The 11,613-nt window shown below is 54.1% G+C and overlaps 1 protein-coding gene and 1 long non-coding RNA gene across 2 annotated transcripts; one reads left to right on the top strand and one right to left on the bottom strand.

The window, feature by feature from the left end:
- Positions 1-4,131: 4,131 nt before the first annotated feature.
- On the bottom strand, positions 4,132-6,438 carry MESP2 (mesoderm posterior bHLH transcription factor 2). Its single transcript, XM_025438030.3, has 2 exons — positions 5,566-6,438; positions 4,132-4,713 (listed from the first exon to the last, which is right to left on the bottom strand). The coding sequence occupies exons 1-2, from the start codon at positions 6,436-6,438 to the stop codon at positions 4,444-4,446; spliced, it is 1,143 nt and encodes a 380-aa protein (XP_025293815.3). The 3' UTR covers positions 4,132-4,443.
- Positions 6,379-11,613, top strand: LOC112653767 (uncharacterized). The gene is made up of 2 exons (XR_003132507.2): positions 6,379-6,509; positions 11,350-11,613. It is a non-coding gene; the product is annotated as an uncharacterized LOC112653767 (long non-coding RNA).

The following is an 11,613-nucleotide window of genomic DNA, read 5'->3' as shown; positions in this document are numbered from 1 at the left end:
GCCTTGGTGGAAGTTTCGAGGCAATTGGAGCCAGGTTGTTGGAAGCTCACCTTGCCCTCAGCCCCACAGGGCCCAGCTGAGCACCCCAGGCCGGTGGAGAGAACATGGGAGGTAACAGATCACAGTGCTCCTTGGGGGTCTCCTCCAAGTGAGTCACTGGGGCTGGAGTCATAGAGAGCAGGGGGCCTGGTTTCAGATCACAGCTTGGCCAGTTTGTTGGGCAAGTGACGCAAACCCGTGGGCTTTGGTTTCTGCATCTGTACAATAAAAATAATGGATCAGAGGGTTGGGGTGTGGATCTAAGGAGAGTCACATATCGGGCTATCTGGTGCACTGCCCTGCAGGAGGAGGAAATCTGGGTGTTGTTACCCCTAGTCCTGCCTCCTGGCCTCCCCTCTCTCCTCACAGCCTCTGTTCCTTCTTGGGTGAAGTGGGGGTGGGGCTGGGCCAGGAAGGCTCCTCAGCGGCAACTGCAGTCCCTACATCAAAGGCGGGGCGGGCCAAAGAGTGAGACCAGCCCAGGTTATGGGGTGGGATCTCTTCACCAATCAGGAGGCTTCCCTCAGCCTAGCCCCGTGAGCCAGCCCTTCCTGTCGCCAGTGCCCAGCAGCCATGGCTGGCACTTAACCTTCTGGGGATCAGAGGGCAGGCCCCCTCAGGAGGCCCCGCTGGGGGAGGGGCCGGCCCCCCCAGGGTCCCTGGGAGAGAGCTGACCTCCAAGGAGAAGTGTCTGCAGGGATCCTCGTCTTGGTGCCTGGCACTGGGCCAAGTGTTTATGCGCATTATCTCATTTGGGTCTCAACACACCCGGGAGATAAGGATTGTTTTTATCTCAGGTTTGCAGATAAGGAAACTGAGGCGCAGGGAGTTTAACTCAGTAGAGCTAGAATGAGAAGCAGGCTCTTGAGCTGGGGCAGAGTGGCGGAAGCCCTCCTCCATTTGGAGCTGGGGCGAGGTCTGTGGCATCCACATGTTGTGTGCTCCCCACCACCTGACAGCTTCCGAGGCTGGCATCCCGAATGCCCTGTGTGTCTGGAGGAAATCGGGTCCTGAGAATACAGTGAGGGTGCACAGAGCCAGAGACCCGCCTGCAGAACCATGGTCAAGGTCGCACACAGAGCAGAGGCCTGTGGACTAGAATTCAGGCTGCTTGTCCCTGCCCAGCACTCTGCAGGGGGTTGACCACTCAGGGCCAGCAGGGAAGGAAGACCCTGGGGATGGGCAAGAAGCCGCTGGTGTGGGAATGTCTCCTCCCTCCTCTTCCCCAGGAGGCTCCTCAGGAGGCATGTTCTCTATGACAGGGTCGTGAAAGGATGTCCAATGTCTTACAGATGATGATGGAGGCAGGGGTAGAGGGTGTCCCCAGGAAGGATTGGAAAGATCAGTCACCAGGCAGGGCTCAGGCATCAGCCCCTCTCCCTCTCCTGCCAGGCACTTAGCAGCAGGCAAGCACAGCAGGGGTGAGGCCACGGATGGAGGTGAGGGGCTACTGCTCCTGAGAGGTGGGCCTGAGTCTTCCCTTGCAGAGGCTGAGGACAGGGCTGGGAGATCGGCCCAAGCCCCCTGGGCTCTGTACCCCCATTCCAGCAGCACCTCAGGTGTCTCCCAGGCAACTCTAGCTGGTGGCCTCTCACCTCTGCCTCTTGAGGGGAGCTAGGGGAGCTGGGAAAAGACGGCTGCTGGCTGCCGAATTGCAGACGCTCCAAATGCTGCTGGAGGAGGCCAGTGCTCTGTGGGGCTCCACTCCAGCCCTCACAGGAGGGAGGACCTGGCCTTGGAGCTGGAAGGGCATGGCCATCCGTGCCTGGACCAGGGAGTATCCCCCTCTGTCCCTATGAGGACTAACTCCAGATCTGTGCGAACCAAAGGAAGAGATGGGCAGTTGTTTAATTCTGCCTTTGGTGTAGCTGCTATGAGACCATGGAGCCAAGACCTTGGGTCTTCTAGGGAAGGAGGGAGCACTGGACAGGGAGTCAGGGGCCTGACATCCCTACCTAGCTGGGGGGCTGGGGAAAGTTGCTCCTCTCCCTGGGCTTGTTTCATCAGCTATAAAATGAAGGAGTGAAGACTATCCATTGAAACCAAATCTGGGAAGGATTTTCTTAAAGCCCCAGGTTCCTAAGTCCCAGCTGAATGCACTGAATCATGCTCTCAGGGTGGGCCCCTAGAACCAGGTGTCTCGGCATGCAGTCAGGTTAGGCACCCACCAGACCACACCATCTCCCTCCATTCAGCAATTACTATGTGCCAAGCCCAAGAACCCTGAGATATAGGGCCTGTTACTGTCCCCATTTCATAGCTGAGAAAACTGAGGCTTGGGCAGGTTTCATAGTTTTCCCAGTTATACGGAGAGTTAGAGCTGAGTGGAACGCACACCCAGGTCAGGCCCCTGTAACCATCTCCTCACTGTGTGAGGTCTTCTCATCCTCCCACCTGTGGCTGGCAGGCCCCAGGGACAGGAGCCCCTTTGGTAAGAACCAGAACCCTAGAAGGCTAGGGGAAGAAGCTACCTCAGTGGGCACCTAAACTAGTTCCTCTTTTAGGAGATGGAGTAACTGAGGCACAGAGGAGTGACTTGCTTGATGTCAGCGGGCACATCATCGGGTCGGATGGCTGGCCTGCGTGCAGCTGAGAGCTCAAGCAGCTTGTGCTCTGGTCTTCCTCCCTCCGCTTCTGTCGCCCTGCACTGTGGCCTCCCCACCCAGCTCCATTTCTGCCAAGCAGCCCAAGGGACCACCCGTGCCTCTGACCCAATTCCTTCCACTTTCCCCGCCTTCACTGCCTTCCCAGCACCCAAGAAAGAGGCCAGACAGGATCCCCATAACCTATGAGCTCCTTTTTCGACTGTATTCATCACCTCTGTCAACTCTGGACATGCGGTTTCTTCTGCCGGGGTCACTCCCCACTCGCCCGCTTGGCAAACATCCCTCACTGCCCATCCCCTATATCCTGCGATTCTCCCCTACTTGGGTCAGTATATACAGAACGAGGTTGTTACCACTTTTGGCGCCCAAGCCCACGGTGGCCTTGACTTATGGATCTTGGGTGGCATTCTTTCAAGATTCTGGAGATGCCTCTTATTTTTACTTAAAGCAGCATACATCAGAACAGCAGCAGTAACATGGATCAGGTAACTCAAGAAAGAGGTGTCAACCCTGTCTCCCACCACGCTGTCGCATTCTCTCTGTACTGTATGTAAACTCACATCCTCAACTTGGGCCTTGACCACTCACTTTCCTCTAATCTGCCCTGCTAGCTGGGGAATGTTGTCTCTCCAGGACCTCACATCAGGTATTATGGGTTGTGTTCCCCCAACATCCATGGTGAAAGTCTAAGCCCCAGGACCTCATAATGTGAATGTATTCAGAGATAGTGCCTGCGAAGAGGTAATTAAGGTAAAATAAAGTCGTATGTGTAGGCCCTAACCCAGTATGACTGGTGGCCTTAACCAGAAGTGATTAAGCCAAGTGCAAAGACCACAGGGTAATTATGTGAGGGCACAGAGAGAAGAAGGTGGCCATCTGCAAGCCAAAGAGAGAGGCTTCAGAGGAAACCAACACTGCTGACACTGACCTTGGGCTTTTAGCCTCCTGAACTGTGAGAAAATTATACTTCTGTTCTTCAAGCCACCTGATGTACGCTCTTCTCTTATGGCAACCCTAGAAATAAATACACTGGCCCTAGCTTATGCAAGCTAACCACCTCATTTCTTTTTATTATTATTTTTTTAAAATCACTTTTATATAACTGTGAAAGAGCCCTCCGGGTCAGCGGGAATGTACTCAAAAGAATGGACAACAGAGTGGTGATGGGTCGGAGGCAAGTGAACAGGCCCAAACGTTAACCCCCTGTGTGACCCTGCCCAGCAGGCCAGGTGGAGCCCCTGGAGATAAAGACTCGTCAAAGTGGCAAGTGAGGGCACACACCGACCTCAGGAGGCCTAGTCCCAGGGTGAGGAAGAGCAGCATGACTGTTCCCTGTGGGCTGGGAACATTCTTCCTTCTCCAGGGCAATAAAAACCCAGGTTGATAGAAGAAAAACAGACCAAATAAAAATTTTTGTTGTTGTTTAAGAAGTACAAAATCTAAGCATACAGGCTTCTCTCCCCGCTCACCCACCCCCTCACCCACTCCCCCCACAATCCCAGCCTGGCCAACTCTGTGGTCAAGCAGCCACCACCTTCCTGAGGCTCAGGCAGTGCCCTGCAGAGCACTGGTCATTCTGGGGGATGTCCAGGATGTGGAGGACACTACCCCAGTCCTGATTCCAGCCAGGGAGGCCACCCACTATGTTTCAAACACTGCCTCTGTGAGAGACATCACTTGGAAAAGAGATCATTGGCTCAAAAAAAAAAAAGCTTGAAGATCACAGCAAGTAGCAAATGAGGAGGGCACTTCACACCAAAGGCCCGATTCCTGGCTGACAAGGCAACAGGCAAGACCATTAGTAGAAGATGCCCAGGTGGGCCCCTTCCAAATCTTCTTGCCAAAGTTCAGGGCAGCCACTGAGCTGCAGGCCTGAGCTCTGGGAAGGGCTTTCATCACCGAGCTGGAAGGCAGAGCCTGGTCCCTGGTTCTCTGAGCTGGGGAGCACCTCTACGCTGTGGCTCCAGCATCCCCATTGGGTCTGAGGCTGGAGTCTCTGGCATGCTGGGCGGGACAGGAGGGGTGGGGTTTCTGGCAACAGACAGGACTCTGGAGACACTGAGATACCCTGCAAGAGAGACAAAAGGAGCTGATTAGTAGGCCACTGCCTGATGCCCTGAGACCTTGACCCTGGATGCTCCCTGGAACGTGGCTGGCAGCTTCTGGACAGCCCTGGTGCCGTGGATGCAGTGAAGCAAAGTGGTGAAGAACACTGGCTCTGGAGATACACTCCAGGGGTTCAAATCTCACCTCTGCTACTAATTAGGTTTAAGAATTCAATCTCTTTTATTCAGTTTTCTCATCTGTAAAATGGGGGTGATGATAACAATACCTATTCCACAGTTGTAGGGCTGGCTGAGTTAATACATGTACAGCGTCAAGAAGGTGTTGGGCAAACAGCAAGCAGTAAATTTTGGTTATTAATATGCTCTTTAATGGACCATGATTCATTCACTCATGGGCCTCATGAACAAATGAAGCTTGAAGGAAAGAGGAAGGTCAGTCACCAGCTCCAAACCAGTCTACCCTGGAAGTCCCCACCCCTGGGGCCGGCCGGGCTCCCTCTCCCCAAACCTTAATGGAGCACTTGGGAGCGAATCCCCAATGGCTATTACTTTTCATTTTGCCTCTGGAGCAAGTCCAAGGATTCCCTCTTTAACTTGGCTGTCAAGTTTTCTAGGTCCAGGTGGTGGTGGCCTTAACGACCTGGGGCCCGCCACACCTCTTTCCCCATGGAGGTAAGGGTCCTCTCCATACTCTCTTCAGCTTCTCTCTACCTCTCATAGGGTTGTCGGATTAGATAAACTGGGATAGAAAAAGCCTGTGATTCCCTGCAGACTAGAGCCTACCCACCCCTGCCATTTCCAAAGGAACCTGGGGACCACCCCGAGGGAAGTAGCACCCTAACATGCGCGCGTACCTGGTATACTACAGCCAGCTCGGGGGCCGCGGGGGGCGGCGTCCAGGGCGTGGCCTGGTTCCTCGGTTCTGGGGACGTCTGAGTTCCGGAACAGGCCTGGGGCGGTGTCCAAAGGGCAGCGTCGGGGGCTCTCCCTTGGGAGAGTTGCGGGGGCGACTGCATCGCAGGGCAGTAAGGGGGTGTAACCCAGGGATCCACGTCCGGCACCCCGTTCCCCAGGCGCTCGGGCGCCACTAGCGCTCCGGGACGGGCCGGCGGGGACCCCCAGGGCGCCGCGGAGCCCAGGCCCCCCGGGGCGCGCGCCTGCACCTGCACCTGCACCGGCGTCTGCGTCTGCGCCTGCGCGGGGCCGCCGCCGCCGCCGCCGCCGCCGTCGGGGCAGAGCTGGCAGCACGGAGGCGCCGCCGCGTCGCCACGCCGCCGCCGCCGGCGCTGCAGGCTCTCCTCGCTGAGGCCCAGCACGGCCGACAGGTGGCCGATGTAGCGGATGGCCAGGCGCAGCGTCTCGATCTTGGTGAGGCTCTGGCCGGCGGGCGCCACGGACGGCGGCAGAAAGCGGCGCAGCTCGTGCAGGGCGCGGGCGAGCGTGCGCATGCGCAGCTTCTCGCGCTCGCTGGCGCTCTGCCGCGGGCCGCCGGCCGCTGCGCTGCGGGTTCGTGCGGGCGCCGTCGGGGCGGCCTCTGCGGCGCGGCCGCTGCGGGCCGGGGGCGCGGGCTGCGAGGGGCCGCGGGCGCCGTCGCAGGGGCACGAGCCCGACGAATCCGAGGAGGAGGCCGGGGACGTGGAGTCGGGGTGGCCGGCCCAGCCCCAGCCCCGGGGTGAGGCCCAGTGGTCGTGGCCCAGAAGGCCGCGCAGAGGAGGGGACTGGGCCATGGCCGGGCCGCCGAGGGCTCTGGGAGGCTGAGCCGGCCACCTCCAGGCCTGAGCTTTTATCTGGCCCGAAGGTGAGAGGTGGCCCCCTGCCAGGTTACAGAGAGGTGTCAAAACCCACAGAGCCCAGGGAAGGCCTGGGCAGGGGGGCCTTGGGAAAGCGGGCCCATTTGCGGAGGTGTGGATTCTGACTCCTCGGGGGCTCTAATGGAGGCCCCTGCAGCCCGGGAGGTGCGGGAGGGACAATTCGCATCTGGCTGGAGCTGCGAAGCTTCTCACCGAGTTCCCACCCGCCCGGGCTCGTGGCGCGGTGAGTGCCCAGGAGCCCGACAGTGGTGGGCAGTGCCATGGTCTGGGGACGGCCGGGCTGGCCCTCGTGTGACATGTGGACCCGCGCAAAGAGAGGCTGCCCTCTCCCAGGGCTGGGGGTGGTCTCGCCCAGTGACTTCCCCTCACTGTCGGCAGGTGTGCTGGGTAAGAGGTCAAGACAAGCCCCGAGGGATTTGCCCACAATGATTCGGGGTGGGGTGGAAGTAGGGGGACCTACAGGTGGATCCTTCCTGGGTTGCAGCTGGAACCCACACTTGCCGGTTTGCTGAATGGTACAGAGAAAGTCATCTCACTACCCACAGATAGTTTCTGTCCCTGAGAAATAGAACAGGCAGGAGAAGAGGGATAGGGAGCAGTGGGTGATGAAGATGGGAGAAGGTGAGCCCCCAAGCAGGCCTGAATCTGTTTGCTGTGTGACCTTGGGCAAGTCACTTAACTCCTCTGACACTCAAGGTTCCCTCAATCTCTTAGCAGTAATACAAAAACGCACCACCTAGGATGGCTGCTGGTACTGGGTGGAACCATTCAGTATGGGCCTGGCAGGTGAGCTAAATGTTTGCTGTTCCCATTCATGAAGAAGGTTACTTACATTTCAGGATGCTATAGGCATCACATTTCATTCATATTTATTTAGCAACTGGCAAAAGCCAGGCATAGCAGTGTGAGCTAGTTGTGGTTTCTACTCATGACATTTCAGGCTTGTGCTGAGAGACAGGTGAAAAGGCCATTATGCACTTAGTAGCTCCACCACCAACTAGCTGTGTGCTCTTGGGCAGAGCTTGAGTCTGAGCTTGAGCTTCTGCTCTATAAAACAGGAATAATGATTATAGTATCTACTTGTAGGACTGTTGTTACAGTCTCGTATTATAAACTTGGAAGGTAGGGATGCTTGGGTGGCTCAGCAGTTGGACATCTGCCTTTGGCTCAGGGCATGATCCTGGAGTCCCAGGATCGGGTCCTGCATCAGGTTCCCGGCATGGAGCCTGTTTCTTTTCCTTCTGCCTGTGTCTCAGCCTCTCTCTGTGTCTCTCATGAATAAATAAATAAAATATTTAAAAATAAAATAAACTTGGAAGTAGTAAAGCTCTCCTCAGCAATGATTACAGTTTAAGGGAGGCATCACTGTCCTTTGTGATCTTCAGAGAAAGTGCTATACTCTGAAGCTGAGGCCCAAATGAGGGTCAGGTTATAGAGCTCTGACCACAGAGCTAGAGAGGTCACCACTGGGCCCTGGGCCATGAGTAGGACTTGGTTAAGGAGAGAGGCGAGTAGAACATTCTGGCTGTGGGAACTGCTTAAACAAAGGGCTGGCAGTGGGACTTGGCAAGGTGCTTCCAGAACATTGTGCAAAGGTGCTGCTGTAGAGAGCTGGAGGACAGCTTGGCTGGGGCCACCCTAAGAAGTTGGATTGCCAGATGGACCTTGGAGCAGAAGTGTGATGTGAAAAAAAAGGGGGGGTGGCGGTCAGTAACTAAAGGTCAACATTATGATGTTTCCAGAATAGGTTGGCCTATATCAACTCGAAGTAATAAATAATGACCTTGGAGTATTTGTGGCTGCTCCTCAAATATTTAACTAATTCTCTTTGTAAGTAGTGGGAACATTCCAGGTAAAGCTGGGATCCCTGTAACCCCTCAGCTATCAGGTTGTCATGTGCCCCTCCAGACCTGGCCCACATGTTCACATGGATGTATGTAAATGAGGCAACATTGCAGCCTGTTGTCTGTAAGTTGCAGTTGTTTTTTAAGATTTTAGTTATTTGAGAGAGAGAATGAGTAAGTGCATGAGTCAGGGGTAGGGGCAGAGGCAGAGGGAGAAGCAGCCTCCCCATTGAGCAAAGAGCCCGACGTGGGGCTCGATCCCAGGATCGTGACCTGAGCCAAAGGCAGACACCTAACCGACTGAGCCTTGTGACTTGTAACTTGCTTTCTTTCATTCAACATTGTGCCTTAGAGCATCCCACATCAGGATATATTTAGCTGACTTGTAGAGGGTAATAGATGATTTCAGTGAACATTTAAACATTGTGTGAACATTAGAGCAGATCATTTTAACTGGAAAAAAAATGGCAGGAGGCTCTGACAAACCTTCAATGACCAGGTGACATCACTTCTGCTCAGGACTTATTTTTTAAAATACCAGAGAAAATATGCCCAAATTACCACTCTGACGTGATGATGAAGTAATGATTGTCATTGAACAATGTTGGTCAGGGCAACACCTGTTTAGTTTATTCTAGCTGCCATGATTGAAGAGAAGGAATTTCTAATTTGTCCATGGCACAGAGAGAAGATGACTCACTTAACAGTGCTCTGGACTCCAAATAGGCTTTCTCTGGAGAGAAGCTGGCATAATAAATAAATAATTTATGATAGTCACACAGAGAGAGAGGCAGAGACACAGGCAGAGGGAGAAGCAGGCTCCATGCACCGGGAGCCCGACGTGGGATTCGATCCCGGGTCTCCAGGATCGCGCCCGGGGCCAAAGGCAGGCGCCAAACCGCTGCGCCACCCAGGGATCCCTTATGTGTTTTTTTTTTAATATTTTACTTATTTATTCATGAGTGACACAGAGAGAGGCAGAGACATAGGCAGAGGGAGAAGCAGGTTCTCCGCAGGGATCCCAATGTGGGACCCAATCCCACAGGGAGAAGCAGGTTCTCCGTAGGGATCCCGATGTGGGACCCAACCTGATCATGCCCTGAGCCAAAGGCAGAAGCTCAATTGCTGAGCCACTCAGGCATCCCTCTTGTGTGTTTCTTAATCTAGATTCTGAAGTTTCAACCTGCTGTTGGTACTAAGTTTTCTGACTCACCCCTTTTAAACTGTTCTATGATATTCTGTAGCATATGTGCACCAGTCAGGCCCTTACTGAGGCATCTTTAGTGTGTGTTTAGTTTTTGCCAAATAGCACTGCCTCATGCATAGGCAGGTAGATCTGCTTGCAATCTCCAGGAAGTTCTGAAAATCCAGAATTATCCCCACCCTTAGAGCCAGCCTGGGAGATTTCATATGAAAGAATTTGGTGAATAATGGGAATCCACTGTCAGCATAGAGCCCTTCTTACTCTCCTGTCTCTAGGGTAGCCTGGCCTCCTCTCTTGGGCTAGCACCAGCGCCCCGGCTACAGACTGGGCTGTAAGATGTCAGAGTGTAAGTTCTAGAAAGTGGGGCCCTGGCTCTTAGCCAGGCTCTGGAAGCACAGGGACAAACTGTCTTCCAGCCCCATTTACTGGGAGAGTATGCCAAGATGCCAAAGTAGGTCCCCTCATATTGGGCCTGCTTAGCACAGGGAAGCAGTGTCACTTGACAGGAGGCTGGGCTATGGAATCGGACTGACTTAGGTTTAGAGTCCCAGCTCTACCCCTTATAAGCTGTGAGAACTTGGGCAACTTACTGAGCATCTGTTTTCTAATCTGTAAAGTGGGGATTCTGACTGCCAGGGTGATTGTTGGGGTAAATAAAGATAATGCATGTCACAGTGCTTAGCACAGAGCCTACACTTACAAGTCTTGCTTATAGAAAGTTCAAGGGCAGAAGAATGAAGTAGGTAAAGGATGAGGTTGGGTGTAGGTAAGGGGGGTGGTATCTCTTAGTCTTGGCCCTAGAAGAAGCCAATCCTTTCCATCCCTGAGACTCCAGCAGCAGGCCCAGCACATCCTGCTCTATCTCCCTCCTCCATCTGCAGCTCTTTGCCTCTATGGACCTAGCATGGGGGGTCATCTTCAGCAGGGCACTCCAGCTTCTGGCCTGTGGCAGGGGTCACCCCAGCTACAGCAGTAGAGGGAACAGGAGAGTTCAGATACCTGGAGCCAAAGCTGGAGCCCACCAGCCCAGCCAAGGCTAGGAAATAGAGGATCTGAGCCTGCTTTTCCTGGTGGGCTGGGTCCTGACCCAGCTGCTTGTCCAGCTTGCCTCTGGGACCCTCAGGCATTCCTCCCTCTATGCAGAAACCTGCCCCAGGTGCTTGGCAAATAAGCTGGGTCTGGGTCCTGCCCCACGGAGGCTTCTAGTTGGGCCAGCTCTGCTTCTCTCTTCCCCATCGACTCTCCTGGTGGAAGGAGGGACATCTAAGGCTGTATGCTCTTAGATAAGGTGATTAATGTCTGGGCCTCAGCGGGCTACTGGCACCGGACCGGGTGCACCCCCTGCTTCCTGTGATAGCAGAAGGTGGTGGTTAGTTCAGAGAAACATGGTCAGTAGAATGTTCACGAGTATGGCAGACACTTCTAGTTGCACACAGCATCCATTACAGCCTCTATTCTTAAACCTTTTTACATAGCAGGACTTGGTGTTATGTGGGTAGCAGTATGCCCAGCTGAAAGACTGCATCTCTCAGCATCTCTTGCTCATGTAACAGCCAACAAGATGTTAACAGAAGTATTGGTTGGGGCTTCTAGGAAAGCTGTTTGTTTATAAAGATTTTGTTTATTAATGAGAGACATGGAGAGAGAGGCAGAGACATAGGGAGAGGGAGAAGCAGGCTCCCTATGGGGAGGCTGATGCAGGACTTGATCCCAGGACCCCAGATCATGACCTGAGCCAAAAGGCAGACACTCAACCACTGAGCCACCCAGTGCCACTAGGAAAGCTCTTTAAAGCAGAGATGCACCCATGTTTCTATCCTCTTATATTTTCTTCCTGGAAAATGTGATGACTGGAGCTTCAGCAACCATTTTGTGACAGTGAAGCAATCCCAAGGACAGAAGTCATACATTAAGGATGACGGAGCAAACAGAATCTTGAGGGCTTGATGACAACATAGAAGCACCATACTGTCCCAGGACTATCTATCCCTGAATTTCTTTAATGTGAGAGAAAATAAATCACCACTTTATCCAAGTCATTGA

Source organism: Canis lupus, chromosome 3, assembly GCF_003254725.2.
Source record: "Canis lupus dingo isolate Sandy chromosome 3, ASM325472v2, whole genome shotgun sequence".
In the NCBI taxonomy this organism is placed as follows: domain Eukaryota; kingdom Metazoa; phylum Chordata; class Mammalia; order Carnivora; family Canidae; genus Canis; species Canis lupus.
The sequence above is the reverse complement of the archived record's forward strand: the minus strand, read 5'-3'. Positions and strand labels throughout refer to the sequence as shown.